This window comes from Corvus hawaiiensis, chromosome 3, assembly GCF_020740725.1.
Source record: "Corvus hawaiiensis isolate bCorHaw1 chromosome 3, bCorHaw1.pri.cur, whole genome shotgun sequence".
Lineage (NCBI taxonomy): Eukaryota > Metazoa > Chordata > Aves > Passeriformes > Corvidae > Corvus > Corvus hawaiiensis.
Window position 1 is genome coordinate 3,939,116 of NC_063215.1, and position 22,950 is coordinate 3,962,065.

The 22,950-nt window shown below is 43.2% G+C and overlaps 1 protein-coding gene across 1 annotated transcript in view; it reads left to right on the top strand.

The window, feature by feature from the left end:
* Positions 1-22,950, top strand: part of PKHD1 (PKHD1 ciliary IPT domain containing fibrocystin/polyductin) — a 244,172-nt gene that overhangs the window by 40,167 nt on the left and 181,055 nt on the right. Inside the window, exons 33-35 of the mRNA XM_048299521.1 lie at positions 117-260; positions 8,136-8,319; positions 13,854-14,004. Of these exons, the coding sequence (XP_048155478.1) occupies positions 117-260; positions 8,136-8,319; positions 13,854-14,004 (479 nt within the window). The remainder of the gene's footprint in view (positions 1-116; positions 261-8,135; positions 8,320-13,853; positions 14,005-22,950) is intronic.

The window sequence follows — 22,950 nt, forward strand, 5'->3', positions numbered from 1 at the left end:
GCAGTGACAGGGTTTTTTTTGTCATGAAAGCAAAAATTATGAATTTAAAAAAATACATTTGTTGGCAGCTGGCTGTCAGGCTCTGTCTTAAATCCTATTTCCTGTCCTTTTCCAAGGTGGCTTGAATGGAGGACCAGTTTACTTGCATGGAACTGGGTTTTCCCCAGGGAAGACTTTGGTCACAATTTGCGGCACCAGCTGTGAACTCTTGGGCAACATGACAGTGACTGAGCTGAGCTGCCTTGCCCCACGCCCACGAGGTCAGTTAAAACTCAAGAACTGTCATTGTGTTAAAAATATCCCCTAAAATCTTGACCCAAAAGGGGGAATCCTGGTGTATCTCATCCCAAGGGAGCAGAGAGCAGCATTGGAGACAGGAGAGGAATTAACACAGCATTGATAAAGGTTGGACTTGATGATGTTGGAGGTCTTTTCCAACCGTAAGGATTCCATGATTCTATGACTTCTGGTTTTTGAACTCAGTCTGAAGACAGATGGTGTCAGGGTGTGTTTTTGTGTCAGTGGCCATGGATGTTGGACGAGATCCACGGTGTGCTTGTAGCCACACTTGCACAACATCAACATTTCCTCACAGCAGTTATTCCTTGGCAGAGCTGCCCCACATAAAATACATATATGGGCTGCAGGGTTGGGTACCCAAGCACCTCTTAGACATCATGACCATCTTAATGAATTAAACTCCCTTAAATGCTTTTTCTTCTGAGGAAACAGTCTCAAGTTGCACCAGGGAAGTTTCAGTTCATATATTAGAAAAATTTTTTCACATAAAGTGTTTTCAAGCATTGGAAAACAGTGCCCAAGGAAGTGGTGGAGTCATCATCCTTGGAAGAGCTAAACAATTGTGTGGATGTAACATTTGAGGAATGGCTTAGTGGTGAACATGGCACTGGTGAGATGATGGTTGGACATGGTGATCTTAAAGGTCTTTTCCAACTTCAACAATTCTTTGATTCTGTGGCCTCACACATTTTGTGTTTTGGCTGCATGGTGGGATGGCCTCAGTGGGGTAAAGATGTGGAAGGAAAAGGCTGAATGACTGGAAGGGTGAACGAATGATGTACCAGGGCCAGTTCATACCTTTGGGAAGCTGGAGATGAGGATTTGACTTCCTTGAGAGGAGATGGGATCATCCATCATGACCAGAGCACCTTCCTTAACTGGTAAGAGGCAGCACGGAATGATGATTTCCACATCTCTCAAAGAGGGAAATAACCCTGCCTGAATTTTGGAGTTAACTCTTCAAAATGAGCATTTCCTGGAACAAGATATGTTTCCTCTTTTTCCTACTGAAAGCTCAGAATTAGTCTTCTCAGATCTGAAAAGGCAGGATTTAAGACTTTTAAATCTCATTTGAGCCATGTCCCATTCCGGAAATTCTAAACATGGAGTATTCACCTTGGTGCTTGACTCCTCAGTGGAGTCCCCATCCCTGGAGGTGTCCAAGGAACGACTGGATGTGGAACTCACTGCTCTGGTCTAGGTGACATGATAAGGATTGGTCAAAGGTTGGACTCTGCAATCGTGGAGATCTTTTCCAACCTAGATGATGCTGTGATTCAGGGATTCCAACACTCAGAAGTTTAACATTTCAGTCCCTTCATAGCTCTGAAGTCAGAGAACGTGTGGAGGTCTGTAGAAATATTTGCTGTTCTGAGGCTGTCCAGACATCCAGTATCCATGTGACCAGAGATCCATTACCTCTTATCTTTTGTAGACTTGAAAGAAAGATGGCAAGTGAAAGTGTCCATCAGGGTAAATTTCCATGGGTTTGTTCAAAGATGTGTGGAATATCCATCCTCCAAAATAGAAGTTGAATGAATTATTTGCCAAGAAACCACTCTAATGTGAAATCTGACATTCTTTTGAACAAGGACTGGGATAAGAGGCATCCAGGTGTTCTCTTCAGCCTCACTTATACCCAAATTCTGAATTTACTCCTGCCATTTTGAACAGTTCCTTTCATAGAATCCCAGAAAGAGTTTGGTTGGAAGGAACCTTAAAGGCCTTCTGGTTCCAATCCCCCTGCCAAGAGGAATACTAAGAAAAATGGAAGGGAAAAAAAAAAAGGGCTTTTAAACCCAACCACAAGCACTCAAAAAGAGACACCAAGAGGACATAAAGAGCTCAGTTTTCTTTGTTTTAAACAAGGCCCAGGCACAGTCCACAATACTGCTTGTTGTTTTAAATAGGAAAAGACATGGTGCTGGAAAAAAATAAAGCACAAAACGGGGCACCCTGGTAACTGCAGGGAGAATAGCATACTAAAATTTAATCACATTGATTCAAGCTGTGTCCAGAACTCACTGAGTGGTTGGTGGCAGAGGGAGCCTGGGGAAAACAATTTTACAGGCAGGACCACGATGCTTGTTCCTGTCACTAGATGTCAGCAAGTGAATGCTGATTGCTGGTTCTGTGTCTGGAGAGGAAATTCAAAGGAAGCGTTGCCTCACCCTCTCTCTCCTGCCTTGGGTTTTGCAGCCTTGCCAGTTTCACCAGTTCAGTTGCAAAATATTTGTTAATTAAATATTTACAGGCAAATATCTTTTTTTTTTCCCCTTGCCTTAAAAAGACAAAAATCCTTTTCAGGCTGGTCAAATCTGTGTTTGTCAGGCTATTTGTGCTCCCTGAGACTGTTGTATTTCAGCCTGTGCACGTCTACATCTGGCATGGGTGAATCTGTATATAGAGTAAGATGCCTTCCAGATACTCTTCCACTTAATGCTTAATATTTAAGGACTTTTTTTTTTTTAACATTTAAGGATTTAACCCTGCCCCTCACCATGCTTAGGGCATGAATGGATGGTTTAAGTGCAGTTAGTCCAGTCTCACTTCATGGTTTACATCGTGCTGTTTGCCTGGGGAATTTTGCCACTTGGCGCTAGCACATCCAGTGTTCAGACTCTTCTTGCACTGCCTCATCCACATGGGAGAGGTGGTAAAGAAACTCCAGGGATGTAGGACTGTGAAGGAATGGAAAGGGGAGGTCTGTGGTGCCCCAGGGCCCCTCAGTGTTGTGTCCAGGTTGGATGCTTGTCTGACCTTTCCCAGCTCTGCTCTCAGAACTGGCTGATGTGAAGAGTTTAAGCTGCATTTCTTCTGTTACTGAGGGCTGTGAAGCAGAACTCCCTCTCCTCTGGCACTGGGGGATGTCAGGTGGCACTGGCTGCCCTGGGATCTCAATGCTGGGTCATGTTGTGTCTGGCTTGCTTGAGATTAGAGATGTCCACGTGGGAATCCCCAACCGGTCCGTGTAACTCTCTCATGTGATCCAATCCATAGGGCAAGGCTCTGCAGGTAGGAAATGTGACATCTTTCCCTTTGAGCAAGAAGTTTTCTAAGAGATTAGGAGCTGCCAGGCTCAGCAGGATCCATCCATAAGCCTTCCTCACAGGGATTTCCTTAGGAATGGGTGTTGAGCCGGGTCGCAGCGAGGTTTTGGTTTGATCACTGGCAGGAGCATGTTACTGAGACCTGCTCACTCCAGAGCACAAGGAATGGGAATGCAGGACTAGACTCTTTCATGGAAACTGTTGTCTTTTGCAAGATGCAGAAAAATCAATTTGGAACATAGCTAAAATTTGATTTTCAGCCTTAAAGCTTAAAAAAAATTAAGAAAATTAAACAAAATTAACAAAACCCCAGTGCCTTCAAGGAAAAACAAAACCAAATGTAAAAAGCCCAAACTTGACCCATGAGTCTTTAAATGTAAAGATATAAGTGGCTTGATTACCATGCCTGGAAGGGTTCAAAAGCTGTGTAGCTGTGGCACTGGAGGACATGATTTAGTGGCGGGTTTGGCAGTGCTGGGGAATGGTTGGGCCCAGTCTTAGGGCTTTTCCAACCAAAATTAGTCTATGATCCTGAAAGCCCTCCCCTTCTCTCGTTCTTGCTTTGTTGCTTGTGCCACTGCACGAGTGAAAATGCAGCTGTAGATTCTCTTCAACTCAGGTTAAATTTACAGAACATGTAGTTAATGTCTGTGGGACTGAGTTGGTCTCCTGTGAAAGATGGGAAAACTGGCAGGAAGCTTGAGGCAGATGAGAAAAGAAGTGATTATTCCTCTCAGGTGATATTAGTGTAGGTACCATAAATAATTTTGCAGCAAGCCAGTCCCGGAGATTTTATGTTTGACATAAAGGTGAGGGTAAGGAAAACACTTTTTAAAGGAGATCCATCAGAGTAAAAGCAGAGCGTGATTTGCCTGGTTGCATGAGCATGCTTGGAATAACAGGTCTGACTTTAGGGTTGTGATGTAACAGTTCTTTGTTAGTGAGTCCTGGACCTGCCATTAACTAGACTCCACGGGTAAAAGTGGATGTTTAGGGAGGAGAATGTAGATTAGAGGCTAGAAATGTGACTGGTTTAAAGGGATGAGAGATGTGGTTTGGTGGGGCTCTTTGAATGGGGCAAGAGGAGACAGAGGAATGAGTTTTGGTTGTAACAAGGAGGTTCACTGAGCCAGGACAACGGGGAATAGAGCCAGGGAAATGTGGAGATTTGCATGAGCAAATGCAGAAGATATGAAGAGAGCCTGCTGTGGTGGTGGGGCAGTTGAGACCTCAGTAGAAGCCAGGGCCTCTGGTGTTCATTGTGGACACCGAACCAAAGGATCCAAATGGTCCCTTCTGCCTTTCAAATCCAGAAATGAAGTTAAGAGAGGGGAATAAAGCATATTGATTACATGGCAGGAGTGTTCTGACAGTGAGATCTATCAGGCAGGGAATAGATGCTTGAAAGTCACCTCTTGGGACTTCTGAAACCTGGCTGTGTGAAATGAATGTCTCACAGGGAGCAATTCTTCATAGGCGGAGGTGGGACTCGATGACCTTAACAGGTCTCTTTTTCCTCTCCCTTTTATTAACTTATTTTTTTTTAATTCTTTGTCTTCCCCGCTAAGCACATGTTGATGTTGTGCTCCACAGTCTGTTTTGTGAGGGGTGGCTGACTGGGGATGTGAGATTTGGCACTGAGACTCCTTGGGCAGTTCTTCAATCAACCCCCAGCTGCCCTTGGAGCCTCCTGGAGGTTTTAGCCTCATCACATGTCCAGCAGTTGTTATTAAACAGTGACCCAGAACAAAGCCTTTGTGCTGAGCATCCCAGGATCCTGGATTAAGCCAGGGTATCCCTCAAAGCCAGGGCTGGGGGTAGTCAGTCCCTAAGCCATTACCACCATGCAGAGATTTGGCTGCCATAGTGTCTGATCTCAAAAGAGAAGCTGTAATGAGCTGAGTGCATTCATCCCAGCCATGGGATTGCAGGTTTGATCTTTATAGGGAGTATAAAGCCTAAAGCAGCTTCATTCTGGGGTTTGAACGCTAACCAATTAAGCAGGGAGAAGAACTGTGTCCCAGAACAAGCAGAATATCCTTTTAGGATGTGCCAAAAGTGTGTTGAAATCTTTAGTTGAAATTTTTTGCTGCTGTTATGGTAGGAAATAATGGCACCAATAATACCAAGGGCTGTTTGTATTTCATGGTCAGAGGAACGGGAAGGGAAAGGACAAGACTTCCTCCTAAATGAATAAAGATATTAAAACCTCTGGGAGGAGGGAAATATGAGGACCTTGGAAAGCCCCAAGGAAGGAATGGGAAAAGAACATCATGTCTTAGAGTGATATCTCCATCTGATGGACAGGAGCTGTGCGGTGTGGAGATGAGATTTTTCCCTCCTTCTACCTGAGACAAAGCAATTCTAAGTTTGATTCTGGGGTCTGCAGATTAAGTAGAGTCTGCTTGGATTTTGCTTCCACTGATCTCTTTGCAATCCTTTGTAGCCATGTTCTAAAACTTAGGTTTTATAAATTAATACCTTTGTTTGCCTGGTTTGAGTTAAAAAATTATTTCAGCTGTTGGTAGGATACAGGGACTCATGTTCCTACAGGCATGATAACATTGGGATGAGGGCACTGGAGCACAGCAGAAACGCCCAATTTCCACATTTTGGGTTTTTTTAAAGAGTGCCAGACTGTTCTTGTGCTGAGCTCTCAGGGCTGTGTGGGAAACACCTTCTGGTGACCTACATGAGCAAGGCAAGTTCTTTGGCAGTAGCAAAATGTCGAGGAAAAGAGTTACATCCAGAGATTCTATGAGTAGTTTCCAACATTCATCCCAAAATAGAGTTCAACATTTTCCACATACGGTTGAATGTGGAAATGTTCTTTTCAAGACCACAAAAGAAAACCAAAGCTTTCGTGTAATGAATTGGGTTCTGCTGCAGGTTGTTGCAAACGCATGATCTTTGCAGCATTTCGTCCTCTTGAATGCTATTTATTTGTCAAAACACAGATATTTAGTGCTGCTTAAGATGCCCTTGGAATGTCAGGAAAGACATAAGGCTTTTGTGGGAGCCATAGAATACCTGAGGTAGCTGTAGACAGAATTTTTGGACAATAAAAACAAAATATAGCCATCATTCTTTTCAGCTTCCCTGCCTCTTACCTGTCTTAGATGTAGGTCTTCAAGGCAGGGATTGTGTTTGGCTCTGTCTGGATACCAAGCATAAAATTGCCACTGGATTTGGGGAAGGAAAGGGATTAAGCAAATTGCAAAATTTGTGAGCGTCTGGTAAATTTATTTTCTCATTCTAAAACCAGAGAAGAAAAATAGAGGATTGTAAACTCTCTCTCTGAAGTTCAGAGCAGATGGAATGATAGGTTTTAATATTTCAAAAACACCTGAAACATTAAACAGTTATAAACTCTTCAGAAATACCCCATATGAAATAATAATTTTTAGCAAAATGTGCTAAATATTTTAATATAGGAAATAGAGCATTTTCATATTGCTACAATTTCAACCTCCATTTTTTAGAATTGCTTAGGAGACAAGACATTCATTGACCATGACACTTCCCCACCAAACAAGGTACCTTTGGAAGAAACTGGAACTCACAAAAGCAAATAGGAAAAAAACCCTGTCTTGATAAATTCCCATTGATTGGATTTCTGAAGCTTGAGAAATACTCTTGGATGCTAGAGTGCACTCTGTTATACTGTCCACAGACCCTTTAAGGAGTTCATTACAACTGTTTGGTCTGTTCAGGATTAATGAATATTGTCCAAAAGTCAGGGTTTTGAGAGAAACAGTTTTAATGTCTGTCATGGTTTAATGCTTAAAGGACTCCTTTTTTAAATTGTTAAACCCAAATATTTCAACTGAATCTGAACTTCAGTGACAGTTCATAATATTGGTGTTTTTTAACATTTTTTATCTGGATTTAGAATAGGAAAATCTAATTTCTGCTCACAGAATTTCACTGAATCACTAAGGTTGGAAAAAACCTCCAAGACCATTGAGTCCAACCTGTGACCGATCCCCACCTTGTCACCCAGACCAAAGCACTGAGTGCCATGTCCCAGCCTCCCCTGAACACCTCCAGGGTTGGTGACTCCACCACCTCCCAGGGAATTGCGTTCCAGTGCTGAACAACAACAAAAAATAATTCTTCCAGATGTTCACACCACTTGTTCTTTAAATACACCTCAAAACAGCTGCTCCTATTACAGTTTTTACCTCATCCATGGAGTCAAACTTGGACCACATCTCAAGTCACACTCAGCTACAAAGCAAGGTGAGAGATCCCAGTTCCCACCAATTGCCCAAGAGCCCTCCAAGTGGAGTCAGTGCTTCCTCTAACCTGTTCCTGGATTTCAAACTTATGATAGATGTTAAGTTGTCACATCTCCTTGATAAAAGGTTTCTGCCATATTCCTGAACTGTAAACCATGGTCTATCTCTCCCAGAAGAAATGTCCATGCTTGTAGTTAATTCCTTATTTCATCTCCTTCTGGACAGAGCAGTTTGATCCCAAAGACCACCCTGACGCTCAGGGCACAAAGGAGGTTACACCTTGCCTGCACAAAGCAAGCGGGGCTGAAGGAGCTGCATGGAGACCTAATTATCCTCAAAAAGGATGCACCTAAAGAGAGGCTGGGTGCACATCAGGAGTCAAAGGATCATGGAATGGTTTGGATTGGAAAGGACCTTAAAGTTCATTTAGTTCCATGGGCAGGGACACCTTCTGCAATGACGCCTCTCAGTAGTTAAAATATACTCCGTGTCAGTGGTGTTTAGGCTGCGTTGGGTTATTCTTTTACTCTCTCCTGTCTTGCAGCCCCTTTGGCCATTCTCTGTGGTCTGACACACTTTTCTGCCGACTGCCAAGAGGACAGGGCCACCTTCATTGAATGTGACATCCAAGTCATGGTGGGCACCTCCCAGCAGAGAGGATCTGTGTCCTACCTCTACGTCTGTGGCGACACCCCACCCCAGGGGCATTTTGCTGGACTTTTTGCCAGGTTAGTGCCATGTCTCTCCAACAGCCAAGTGGGTCCATCCACGAATAACTTCCCCCACATATTATTCCACCATTTGCAGAATTGTCCCCTGCCAAATGATGGACTGAAGGAGCAAATTCCTAATTCTCAATAGAGCAGTTTGGCCTTGAGACCACTAGAGAGCTCCGCTGGGTTGTGGAATTCATTCCTTGTGCCTATCAAAGAATCTCCAGTCCCTCCCCACCCCCGCTTCCCTCCTGCCTTTTTAAAGTGTTTGAGAGACATCAGAAAATCCATCTTGTAAACAGCCTGCTTTGTTCCTTCTTAGGTTTTAATATTTATCTTCTGATCCAAAGCAACATCTGGTGGATGCCAATGGGAAAAAAGATTAGGCATTATGAAAAGCAGAAGTCTTCTTTTTTCTGTTTTTCTCCTTTTTTTTTCTTCTTCTCTTTTTCTTTATTTTTTTTTTCTGCTTTGTTTTCCTCCAAGCAGTTTCATGAGTAAAAAGTCAGGGAGTAAATTCAGCAGGGTGTGCAAGGGTGCTTGTGCTTTGCAAATCCAAGGCCAGGTTGTCCAGGAGTATAACTGTTGCCTTTGATGGAGCAGTGAGGATTTATTCCTGCAGAGCGCTTACTTCTAGGAGTAAGTGGGATGTCTGAATTAAAGAATAAACACATGAATGATTGAAGGATTTAGTTTGGAAGGGACCTCAAAAGTTATCTTGTTACACTCCCTGCCATGGGCAGGGACACCTTCCACTATCCCACGTTGCTCCAAGCCCCGTCCAACCTGGCCTTGGACACTTCCAGGGATGGGGCAGCCACAGCTTTTGTGGGCAACCTGTGTCCCACCAGCCTCACAGGGAAGAATTTCTCCCTAATCTCCCATCTGAATCTCCCCTCCCTCAGTTTGGAGCCATTCCCCCTTGTCCTATCACTCCATACCCATGTGAAAAATTCCTCTCCAGGCTTCTTGTAACCCCCCTTTAGATACTGGAATAAGTTGAACAAAGCCTTCCAGAAATTATTTAGTAAATAGAGAATTAGAATAGCATTGCAAGGCATTCCCCATGGTCTGCTGTACATGGTGGACCCACTCCTGGCTGCTGCATCTTGCCACAGTCCAGGTATTTCAGTGGAGTTGCAGAGGTTTGATCCTCATCGTGACCTGATCCTTACATCATACCTGGTGTTGATTCACCAGAGGGAGCTCTGGATACCCTGAATCGAGGGGGAAAAAACCAACTGGCATTCGCTGTACAAAGACAGCAGGACACGAATTGCACAATTTTAAAAACTTGTTTAAAAATATAAAAAAATAGAAGTTTCCAACTAAAATTAATTTTAAAAAAAAGGTTTACGCAGCTGCAATACCTCTCTGTCAGTGTGTCACACTTCTCCCTCACCAGCTTTTTAATTTGACCTAGATTTCATAAGGTCTGGGTTTTTTAAGAAAATCCTTGTCAGCTTTGAGAAAATCAATGCTAGGAAGAAAGAAGTTATTTTCCTGTTGAGGAGACAGAGGGCAGAATTCTGCCTTGATCTGTACAACTGGCCGAGTGTCCAAAGCCACACTGCCCTGGTAATGTCCTGTAGCATCCCAGGAGCTGGGGAGGACAGATCTTTTGGAGAAGACAGAAGTAAGGAGACTTAGAAGGGGGAAAAAAAGTGTAATTAAACTAATTTCATCAGTTCTATTGCTCCCAGAATTACTTGTTTCAAATCAAGAAACTCCTTGGCTTGAAACAAGTCATTCTGGGAGCAATAGGAGAGTCTTGTCTTGTCTGGTTTAACTTTGCTTTGCTTTTCCTCACCTCAGTGTAACCCTCAACCAGAGAACCAACAAACTTGAGAGGGACTGGACAACCCCATATATGTTTCTTTCCTTCTCCTTTTCCCCTGAGTATCAAAATTGTGCTCAGCTCTTCACTGATAAAAAAATGCATCTTCAATGGTATAATACTGCTACTACTACTACCACTGCAAATACTCCTATGATTACTTTTCTTCTTTCTCCTTTTCTTGTTTTTGGCTGCCACTGTGGAGAAAGACATGAAGTCTTTTTACTGACTGTTTGCTTATTGTTTTCACTGTGGTTTTTAGTCCAATTTAATTGTGAGTGCCTCAGAGACAGGGTTTATTATTCCTCCTGGGAGTCTTATCAGGGAGAGATTTCTGAATCAAATCAATCAACTTTTTTTTACCTACTATTTTTGCATTTTCCCCACTTCTTCAATGTCTTTCATATTGTCTTAACTTTTCACCCTTTTGTGCTCATGCTTCTTTTTTAGTTAGAAATTAAAACTTGGGCTGATTTTTTTTTCTAGTGAATTTACTTCTAAAATAGTTCTTGCTAAAGGAAAGTAGGGGCAAAGGTTGTTTGTTTTCAAAAAAGTTTCCTGATTCGAGAAATCTGGGAAGAAATAGAGGGAAAAAAATGAGAGGTTTGAATCATACAAATTAACTTATTTCAGAAGTTCTGAAAACTTTTCCACATTTAAGTTCAGAAAAATATTTAATCCTAGATTGGATTTGCACAAAAGTCTTAGAAAATTTAAATGGTTCCACCAGAAAACAACTAATTTGAAGATTCCTGAAATAATACGTATTGATTGCTTTAATTAATAACAGTAAATAATAACAATAATAAAAATATATATGAATTTGATCTCTGTGCAAATGCCCAAGAATTAAAACATTTGTCCCAGGACTGGGACAAAACTACTGAAGTAATTCCTGGCTTGAGTGTACATTGAATCTCTCCTGTTCTTTCTTACCAATTTTATAGAATCACTGAATAGCTTGGGTTTGAAGGGACCTAAATCTCATCTCATTCCAACCTCCCTGCTGTGGGCAGGGACATCTTCCACCATCCCAGGTTGCTCCAAGCCCCATCCAACCTGACCTTGAACACTTCCAGGGTTGGGGCAGCCACGTGGACAATTTTTTTCAGTGATATAAATAACTCTTTTCCTTATCTAGTCTGAACAACAGCTCATCCTTTATCATCATATTCCTTTGGAGAGTTGCACATTTTGCCATGAACAGCATTTGTATCAAGGTACATTCCTGAATTCTCTGTAATAATTCACATACGTTTCTTGCCTTTCCCTTAAAAACTGCAATTTGTTAACAGATTTCCAGCATCAATGTTTCAGGATGTGGTTACACAAGGACAGAAAGGAACTGGCTCTTGTTACAAGCAGAGCTTATTTACTTTTTACAAAAACTGTGAAAACCACTCAAAGGTCCTTGTATTGACTTGAATGTTTGGCAAATCGTGTCCATGCCCTGCATCCAGCCGACCACCACCCCCTTCTGCCTTTAAAACAGTTGATTATTTAAAAGAAGCAGTTTTTTCTTGGAGCTTTATAAAGAAATACTCTGCAGTCTTGAAAGATAGCCCAGTCCACTGAATTGTTGTACAGGACAAAATCTGTTCTCAAAGTGTTGCTATCAAAAGCAAGCACAGTTCCCCAAGGCCGGCTTTTGATTATTGATACAGCAGAGGGAAATATTCATTTAAATATAAAAATAAAAATTCCCTGTTAAAAGGGTTCAGCAACTTGCAGAAGCCTTTTTTTTTTTCTCTTAGTATTTTTGTGGTCTCTAATGTGGCTGATTCCTTTAACACTTTAACCCTGAAAAAGGGCAACAAAACAAGCAGCCCCTAAATGCAGGTGAGAGCAGGCCTTTTTTTGTAGAGTGAGCTGCTGCATCCAGCAGGGAAGTTTGAAATCTTCAGGGTCATCAAACCACCCTTGATCATCACCCTCCTGACAAAGCTCTGAGTCCTGGCTTTCCAACTGGGTTAATTTTGGGAGAGCTTTGGGCAAGGGAGGTGCTTCTCCCCCTCTACTCTACTCTCATGAGATCCCACCTGGAACAGTGTCCAGATCTGGGGTCCCCAGCACAGGAAGGACATGGAGCTGTTGGAGCAAGTGCAGAGGAGGCCAGGAAGATGATCAGAGGGATGGAGCAGCTCTGCTGGGCAGAAAAGCTGGGAAAATTGGAAGATTGTTCAGCCTGGAGAAGAGGAGGCTGCAGGGAGACTTTAGAACATCATTCAATGCCTAAAGCAACTCCATGAGAGTTGGAGAGGGATGTGGACAAGGGCATGGAGGGGCAGAACAAGGGGGAATGGCTTCACACTGACAGAAGGCAGATTTTTGTTAGTTATTAGGAAGGAATTCTTCGCTAGGAGCGTGATGAGGCCCCAGCACAGGTTTCCCAGAGAAGCTGTGGCTGCCTCATCCCTGGAAGTGCCCAAGGCTAGGTTGGACGGGGCTTGCAGCAACCTGGGATAGTGGAAGATGTCCCTGCCCATGGCAGGGGGGTGGAACAAGATGAGCTTTAAGGTCCCTTCCAAACCCAAACCATTTTTTATTCTAACTTAGACACTTTAGCAAATCCTGTTATATGGGATTTCGGCAACCTGAAGGCCTCTTAGAATGCTGATCCTGCCTATTTGATCCCTTGTTTTGTTGAGTAAATCATGCTATGAACTCTGTCCTTTCTTAGCTATTCAGAAAAACTGTGTGATTTCTGAGCTATGCTGGTGTTGCTTTAGATCCTCTCCTTTCTTCTCACCTTCCTACAAGTTGCTGGTGTGAGTCTGGTGATGGGGTGGGGAGGAGAGGAAGAAGTAACAATGGCCAAGAGTCACAGAATCAACTAGGTTGGAAAATACCTCTGGGATCAAGTCCAGCCGTTAACCCTGCACCACACCTTGCTCACCACTAAACCATATGTTGAATCCTATAACTCCCCACAATGAAACACTACCAAAATCAGCAACTGTCAGCAGCAAAACCAAGGGAAAAAATGTTTCTCCCCCCCAACCTTTTCCATTACTTCTTCCCCCTATGCAAGGGGAGGCTTTAGAGCAAATGTCTGCTGGTATAACTGGCACATATATCGAATCTGCTTAGTCTGGGCTGTTAAGTAAGTTTAATTAATTTACTAAGTTAATGTTCCAATGTTAGCAACAAAGCATCATTGCAATCAGCTGGGTAGCAGGAATTGGAACCCCTAAATGAGCTCATTTTTTCACAGTTGGAATTAGGGACCAGTTAGCCAGTTGTGTGGTTTTTCCAATTTCTCCCCTTGCCCTAGGGGAGTTGCAAGTTATTCATTCCCCATTGCTAAGTGTGAGTAAGATGGGGAGGGGGGAGACACAAACAAACCCTACTCCTTGTAGGAGTCCATCTTTGCTCCCAACACTGCTGATTCCCTCGCTGCTGTCTGCACTTGTCTGCCTGCCTTGGTCCTAGAATGGCATTTGTTCCTATTTGTGATGGTTTGGGGAAGGAGAAAAGCATCACTGAGAGATATTTACTGCATGTATTTTCATCCTGAGTGTCTGCAGATAAAGGGGGGAAAAACAAATAAACAATAAAAGAATGGAAACAAAATTACAGAAATTTGCAAAGTTTGACAAATGGTGGCCAGGAGTTGCCACAAGCTAATGGCTTGCAATGATTAATAAGAGTAAAAATAATTGCATTTCATTAAGATTGATGACACCCCATTTAACCTCCCTTCTCGTTTCAGCCCTAAAGTGGAAAGAGATGAAGTTCTCATCTATAATAGCTCCTGTAACATTACCATGGAAACTGAGGCAGAGATGGAGTGTGAGGGAGCTAATCAGCCAATTACTGCCAAGATTACTGAGATATGGAAAAACTGGGGCCAGAACACTCAGGTATAATCAAATCTTTTTTACAGACTGATTCAAACAGCTTAAAATTAAATTTGTAATATTGTGTACATTTAAAGGGGGGCAAGAAAAAAAAACAATTTAGGCTGAGCAGCAGCAATATATAATATTAAATGCTTTCCAACTTTGAATAGCAGTTCTAATGCAGCACAGCTGAATTAATGGTTAACTATGGCTAATCATGTATTTTATCAGACATAAATGAGCTTTACCTTATTTTCTGAGCAATGTATATATATTTTTAACACTCTATGCCTTTTTTTTTTTTTTAATATAAATTCAATTCTGTTCTAAAAAAGGTTATTTTCAGTTGAGCAGAAATCTTAGCCATGAGGTACAGTTTCAGCTCTCTGGCAGAGACTTAGCATTCAGTGCAGCCCCTATATATTTGATTATTTTATATTTGATTTTTGCTCCTTTTCAGCAGCTGAAGGAAAACGGGACACTGCTATCTGTGTGTATAGCAAGAAAAGAAGACAAATGCCAAGAGTTCATTATGAAAAAACTGTAACTCTGAACCAGTGTAAATTTTAAGACTTTATACCTACAAATGTCATTGCAAACCTGAAATGTCCCTTTAGAGTCCTCACAGTTTTGCAGAATTTTTGGGTGTTTAGCTACCTAAGAAGAAATTTAAAGGGGCTGGATATCTGTTGAACACCAAATATCCCTTTGTTGCTATCCTTTCCTAAAGGAGCAGCTCCTGAGAAGTGGTGGAGACCTCCTGCATATAGGGAAGTGAGTGGGGATAGTTACACACCTGACTTAGGATAAAACCCAAATGCTATTTTTTATCTATTAAATAAAATTTTCACACAGTCTTTTAGCATAGTTTAGGAAAATGAAGTTCATTTGCTCAGCATCAATATTAAAGTTGCCATGGTAATTTTAACTCTATCTGCAAAGAGATTTCCTGTATTTAAGGACTTTAAATTTACTTTGCCACCCCAAAAGCAGGTGCAGTGTCCTGGCAGAGTAATTTTGGTGCATTTCTAGTGTTGAATTCTGTATTTAATTTTATATATCTGATCTATTCTGTATTTAGGAGTCTCTGAATACTTGCAAATCTACCTTACATGAATGTTACTATTGCAGTGGATTATCTTAAATGACAATTCCTTGCTTCTGTTAAGCCTGTCCTTGGTTTGTGAAGGAATGTCAGACGTAGAATGTTGCCAATTAGGGTTCATTTGCTCATCAGCCTTGTTAGTTATGCTACCTAAAACATGCCCATCTAAGGAGAAAAACAACCCCTAAAAATTGCTGGGTGGTGTCTGCAGGAGGCCAACAAAGGCAAGTGCCCAGGCAAGTACCAGATCAAATGATAACTACGCCTTATATTCCTATTTTCCTTCCCAAATGGGATAAGGGCATCTCTAGAGCCCCAGAGCCTGGGCAGCAGCTTGGAGAGATGTTCCCCTCTGCTGTCTGTGACCTGGGCACCTCAGGTATATCACAGATCCTGTAGCCTCAGTGATGACAGGATGACAGGTTGTCTTTTGACTCAGGTGGGAGCAAGAAGAGGAAGAAGCTGTGAGGTTTGTTCCTGTTGTGGTTTTTCTGCTCAGAGTGGAGAAAACCAAGGAAGTCCTAAGTGTCCTGAATGAACAAATTCATTCAGAGCAGGATGGAAACAGCAGCACTTTAGATCTGGGATTTGCTGCTGCCTAATGAACCCAGTGGGCATTCAGAATCATTTTATCCCTCTTCCCAAAACTGGCTTGGGTGAGCAGAGGTGGATAGGTGGGGAGTTCAGATAAATGGCTTCAATTTTGGTCCCTTTCTGGCTGACAGCATCCTGTTAAGATTTACGACCTGGTGCAGCGCATGCATGCTTCACTGTGGAGGTTTAAATCATGTCATGTGAACTGGCCTTACCTTTCCAGTGGGAAAAATGGTCCTCAGGTTCAGCACTAAGCAGTGAAATGCATTAATAGCACCACGTGCCTTAGGATAATGGTGCTATTAGCAGGCAGCACAACTCTGTGTACAAGTAATGGGGCTGCATCTCTTTATAATAACATCTGGCACTTCTCTTGCATGCTCATGCAAAGGATCTCAAAGCATTCCATAAGAAAGGGGCATGATCCTGTTCTCAGCACAGCTGCACTGCTCAGTGGTTTGTTTTCTGCTTCCTCTGCTGCCAGCTGAAGGATGCCTGGGCAAGCTGAGAATTCAGCCCAGCTGGGCGCCGTGGGAGGGTTGGCTCAGAGGTGATAAGATGATGATGATGGAGCAGGATTAGCTCCAGGATGGCATTGGAAGTGAAAAGAGGTAATTCAGAAAGGTTGTCAGAGGCTTATGGCATGGAATGAATGGGCACTGGCAAGAGAGAACAGACTTGGCTGAGAACAGAAAGTAATAAATAAATAAAAAGTAAAATGTTGGCTCTGGGAACCTGAACCTAAGAGTTACAAACGGTCACAACACCAAACCTGCCAGAGTTCAGGCAACATTTGGACAACATTCTTAGGTGCAGACAGGTTCCTTGGGTTGTTCTGTGCAGAGCCAGGAGTTGGACTCAATGATCCTTGTGGTTTTCTTGCAACTCAGGATATTTTATGATATGTCCATTTATTCAATGACACAATTTTTAGGGTATTTTTTCATGAGTTGTATTATTTAAACAGCTGCATTTTCTGATAGGTGCCGCAAAATCCATCACTCAATTTTTGTCCTTTCAAATCTGGTCTCTGAGCTGTTGCTTGCATGGATCATAGAATCCTAAATGTTGGAAAAGACCTCCAGGAACATCAGGTGCATGGTTACAGTGTGAGCTGGGCTCAGGTCTAAATCTAGAGGACTCACAAAATTTCATGGAGTTTCAAGTTGCTATCTGGAGATCTGTGATTTTCATGGCAGATTTCACGAAATTTCAGTTCAACTTGGATTTTTCCTGGAGTCTGGTCTGTGTCCCCCTCCCCCTCCCTTCCCCCCCAAGAGAACAGTTTTTATGATTTTATTTAGAAACTGATTTAAGCTCTTGCCTCACTTTGTGTTTGAAGTATTTTGCCCTGTGTGACTTAATTAGGTCACAAGAAGGAAGCAGCAGGCCTCTGCCCCACTATTGCATTCAGCATCATTAGTGTTTGTAACTTGCTCTGTTTTTTATCTAAGAAGAGTTGCACAATTATTTTTATTTCAGTATATAATGCAATTTAGCCTACTGAAAAGAGAGGGAGGGGAAAAAAACCCCAGCACTGATTGTATATCCCACAGGACTTAATTAGTTCACAGCTTCAAGAATGCACTGGATAATGGGACGATATGAATTAAATAATAAAAGGGAAAAGAAAAGTTCTAATGCTCACTCAGTACCTGTCCACTTCCACCTTGGCTGCATAATGAGACGCCAGCTCTGGTGACACTGACGAGACGTGCAAAACACCCTGAAAACACAAGGAGAGGATGCTCATGGGAGGATTTGACCAGGCTCGGATGGCTCTGAACCCATTATGCTTAGTGAGCCATCCCATTATTATTCTGGATCACTGGACCAGACCTAATCGTGATGCAAAGATGCTGTTGGAGCAGCGCTTCCCTGCTCCTACTCCCCCTCCTCTGCTGGCCCACACGGGTGACGGAGTGTTCGGCAGAGGGCAGATGCCACGGATTAGGTCAGCCATAGGGAAGCTGAACTGGTATCCCAGCGAATTCCCTGCAACCCAGCCCTCAAGGTTGTCCCTGTTGAGGGACAGGAGGTTAATAAAAAATAACTTGCCAGATAAAAATGTCATCCTGGTTTATGGCTCTGCCTGGGTGTGCTGGATTGCCTTGAGTTTGTTTTTAACAGGGTGTTAAGGGAAGGTCTTGAGATTTAAAGATTTTAGAGTATTGAGGATCTGTGAATTCTTAGCTTGGTGATGGATACAGGGATAACTGCTTTGTTCACTTCTCACGAAAGAAAAAACATACAAAACCCCCACAAAGGCTGTGTCTGAGATATGTACAGTCACCTCAAATATCCTTTCTGTTCAACTTCCACTTAGTGTGATCAGGACTAGCTCTTCAAATCCCTTGGATTCCTCTGCAGACCTTAGAATCATTCCTTTCCTTTTGTTGCCTTCCCCCCCCATTTACCATCTCTCTTGACGCCAAAGTATTTGGACGTGAGGAAAGAAATTACGTGGTTTCAACCTTTGGAGATACTCAGTGATTTACAAAGGTGGCAAATCCTAGTCAGCTTTCAGGAAGCATGGAAGAGTCTGTTACTTTATTGCTCACAGCAGGATTGATGACAAGTCATAGAATGGTTTGGGTTGGAAGGGACCTTAAACATCATCTCATTCCAACCCCCCACCATGGGCAGGGACAACTCTTGATGTTATCCACTTGAGAGGGTTACAAGTGATGGGAAGTGGCTCTGCTCTTTCACCTCATTTTAATGCTGTCCCCATGTTGTGTGGATGTTTGATGGGTGCATGTTTGAGGGTGAAGGGCTCATACTTGGCAGTCCATGAGGAAAATCACTACAGCAGGCTGCGAGTAGTTAGGCAGGGTGGGGATCATAGAGTCACAGAATGGTTCGGGTTGGAACAGACCTTAAAAGGTCATCTAGTCCCAATCCCCCTGCCATGGGCAGGGACACCTTTCACTAAACCAGGTTGCTCCAAGCCCTATCCAACATGGCCTTGAACACTGCCAGGAATGGGGAAGGAACAGAGCAGATTCCAGCTTAACATGGAGTTTGTTTGGAGGGAGTTAATAAAACAGCTGCCCTCTTCTCCACTTGAGGAAGAATTATAATACAATATGATATTTAATTCCTGTGTATCCATTCAGAGAGCACAAAACACCAGAACCCTTTATCTGGCCATGGGCATCACAACTTGCTGAGGTTTGGGAATAGTTTAATTGGATTTATTAGCAAGTATCCTGATAGAACCTGATTTTATGTTGTCTTGGGCTGTGAGTAGGGCTCCTGGGTCCTTTGGCAGTGCAACCAGCCAAAAATAGCCGTGTCACACAGGATGGGACATCAGGAGTAGGACTAGATGAAACTCTTCTATAATATTTTGTGTGTATTTTCATAAATGTGCACTTTTAACATCCCAGCAAGCCCACCCTTGCATCTCCAAATTCCCTGTTTTCTTAACCTCTTATCTTGGTCACAGTGCTATTTTCAGAAGGAGGTGGGGAATGCAATAAAACCAACCAGACCCTCACAGAAAAGAAGTGGAACAGTCCGTAAAAAACCTAATAAAAATAAACCCACAAAACCAGTCTTGGGGTATGGAGGCTGCTGGAGCAGGGAGGTACCATCTGCAAGGTTGTTAAGATGTAGAGAACCAAGATGGGCTCCCCAGTAACCACAGGCAATGTGAAGAGATAAATGGTTGACCCGAGCCCATGTCAGGCAAGGATTGATGCCACTATCAGCCCTAGTGCCTTTGCAATGATTTTTTAAAAAATCTCTGATAGAGTGTGTTATCTAGTTACTGGCACGAGGGCAATGGCCTGGAGGCAGCAGGGAGGAGGGGGGAGGAAGAAGGAGAGCAGGAGAGAGAGAGAGAAAGGAAAAAAAGGTCATTCCAGGAGGACAATCTCTGTTGGACTAAATGAGAAAATAAGGGCCTTGCTCTGGAAGGGGAGGGTAAATAAATAAATAATAGGAAAAAGGGGCTGCTAGGTGTGTGAGGAAAGGATAAGCAAAATTGCTTCTCTTCCTTTCTCTGTTTTTCTTTTTTTCCCCATTCTTTCTTTTTTTTTCCTTTTAATGGGTTCGGCCTTGGGCTGCAATGGGAAATTTAGGAGATGTGCTTGTGGTGTGGTTTTATTTTCCTTTAACTTTTTGCTTCCTGATTTGAGGTTTAACTCTTTCCTCTCCTGCTGTCAGATCAAAAATGAAAGCTTGAATTATAATTTTATCATTACCCCCCATTGTGAAAAGCCTCTTCTTTTTATTTTCAATCCCACCATCTTTCTAATGTCTCTGAGGAGATTACTTCCTGAACTGTAAGTGGCTTTCCAGGGAGCCCTCTTCTCCCCACTGCCCATAGAGCTGCACTTAGGGATTCATTGGAAACTGCCCCCAGGATATCCTAGGATGGAATGCCATAATCCCTGGGATGGAATGACAGTCCCTGTAAATTCAAAGCACCTCAAAGCTTTTCCATATGCATTTAAACAAACCTGTGTGAAATCAGAACTGAGCATTGCGTAGTTTAATGAGAGCTGTTTTCCTTCTTCTTCCTCCATTTATCCCTGCTCCCAACCCTTAAGAGAAACAGATTTGGAGTGAAAAGAGCCATTTTGGAAGTGGTCCTCCAGGGAACAGAAAGCAAATCTTTCCCTTCCTGTACAAAGGGAAGGCTCCAATAAGGGTCAGGAGGGTGTGGGGAAGCTGAGTGACTGTGTGCTCATGTCCTCTCCACTTGCTCCCAGGCACTTGCACAGAGTGTTGCTGCCACCTTTCTGTTTAATTATGACAGAGACTCTGATTGACTCCTGTGGCATTCAGGCAGTTTTGGAGGGGGAAGGATAGTCTGTGTTTGAAACCACAGCTTTGGTTCTCCATCTGTGGGACTCTGTCTCACAGAATGGTTTGGGTTGGAAAGGTCTTTAAAGATGTAGATCTTTCCACTAGACTGGGTTGCCCAAAGCCCTGTTCAACCTGGCTTTGTCTCAGTTTGGGGGAAGGGAATGGGAATGTTGGATGCCTAGGACTGTGTTGGGGTGTCCAGCCTTGAGCTCTGGGTGAAGTTGGAGGAAGCCTTGCCCGTTCTCCAGCTGCCCATCTCAAATTTAATGGAAAAAGGGCTGAGCAACTTGGAGACACACCTATCCCAGGCTTCTTCTGCCTCAGAGCATGGCTTAACATATCTGATGGTCTTGTCCTTTGTGTGGTGTGACATGGCACAAAGATGTGGCCTTTCAGCTCCTTGTGGCACTAACAGAGGACTCTAAATCACCATCTGACTTGCGTGCTCCCCCCAGTCCCAGACAGAGCAGAGCTGGGGGCTGGATGCTCCATATGGTGTTTTCTGTGTACCAGAGGCATTGGCTGATCTACAACCCCTTCCCAAATATTTCTGGGGTCTGGCCCAGAACCCAGCAAGGATTGGGCATGTGGTCACCCTCTATTGAAATTTTGGAGATTTCAGTGGCATAGGCTTGGCCAGAGTGGGATCATGGAAGGGATTCTTGATGTGGTTGGGCAATGGATGTAGCTCTAAAGTTCTAAGTCTGGTGCCTGGCCTGTCCTCTTGCCATGAGGGCAGGATCACGTGTCCCACCCCATCCACAAAAAGTGAGAAGAAGCCTTGGATAAAGTGTGTAGGAGGGGAGCAGAGTTCTGTTTTGCTTCTTTGAAAAAAAGTGGGTCAATCCTGAAGATAACAAAAGACTGAAAAAGTTGGTCTTGTAGAAGACCACTGATAGTGATGGAAAGACAGTCATCTTGTATCATGATTTCTTCTGTGTACAGAGTTTAGAGTAAGGAATGGAGAAAGGACAAACAGTATTTGTTGTTCTCGGGGTTTTTTTAAGTTTAATTTTTTTCCCCTGATTTTGTTACTGTTGGTGCTATCACAACGTCTACCATAGACTAAAAATGTGAACTGGCTGCACAGGTAGAGGAAAAACAAATCGAAAGTAGGGAGATTTCAGTTCAGAGAGTGTTTATTAAAAATTTAAAAAAATAATTGCTGTAGCAGCAGGGAAAACCAGAGCTCTTTGCCACAATGAATCTACTCGAGGCTTCCCCGTGTCTCTAAGGAAAGGGTTAATTTAATGTAGTTGCCAGTAAAAGCAAGCTGTTTTCATGATGAGCCTGTAATAGCTGGGTGATAGACTGACTTAACAACTGCTCGATAAATGCTGGGTACCATCCCCTGATTGGCAGCTCCCTAAGTGGAAGCCCCTCGTGTCCAATCTGTCCTCGTGAATTGCTGCAGAGCAAAGGACTTCATTAAGGGATCGTAAGGGGACCTCGTAAAAATCAGCAAATAATTACACTGGCGCTGAGGAGGAGCAGAGGGGACTGAGTGCTCTGTGGTCCCCCGTGAAGAAAAGCAGACATGCCAGGGCAGGGAGCATCAGGTGAAGTGGGTGCTATAAACACTTTGCCCTGAACGCTGGGTCTTCTCAATAAAGCTCAGTTTAGCCCCATCTATGGCTTTAACAAAATATTCCCAGTTGGCTCCATGGGTGGTGGAGGGCTGGGAGCTGTTAGCTCATATTCAGTTAAATTTCAAATGTCAGAGCTCGTTAGTGGTGATTTTAGCCAAAGACAGTTTGTGAGGAGCTGGGTAAATTTGAACTTCCTCAAATAAAATTGAGGAAAGAGGTTGCTGTTTTGCTTATTGATTTATTTTCCTGCTTTCACACATCTTCTCTGGGTCTGGGATTCTGATCAAGGGTCAGGCTTGGCTTCACCCACTTAAGGGTTACAATGCTCCCTCTTTCACATACACCCTCTTGCTCTTTCATTCTCTGATTCACCTTTTTTTTGCAGTTTTTCCTCTTGCCTCAACTTGTGTTTGGTGAGTAGAAGGTGCAGTTTTTGCTTTTAGTGTTGAGGAGAGCTTTTCCTTGAGCTCACCAGGAAACCTGTGAGGGCAGGCACAGGAAGGCAACATGGACCATTGTGAGGTAGATTTAGGTTAGATATTAGGGAGAAATCCTTCCCTGTGAGGGTGGTGAGGCCCTGGTACAGGTTGTCCAGAGAAGCTGTGGCTACTCCATCCCTGGAAGTGTTCAAGGCCAGGTTGGATGGGGCTTGGAAAGACCTGAGATAGTGGAAGATGTCCCTTCCTCTGGAAGAGAGTTAGATCTAAGTGGTTTTTAAGGTCCTTTCTCACCAAAACTGTGACTGCATGATTCTTTGAAATGAGTTGGTTCAGAAGAAGTTGGGCAGTTGTTGCTCTTCAGTGCCTTTCTGGGAGCCACTGTGTTAAAAATGTGGCTTCAAAGCTGAGATGGCCCAGACAA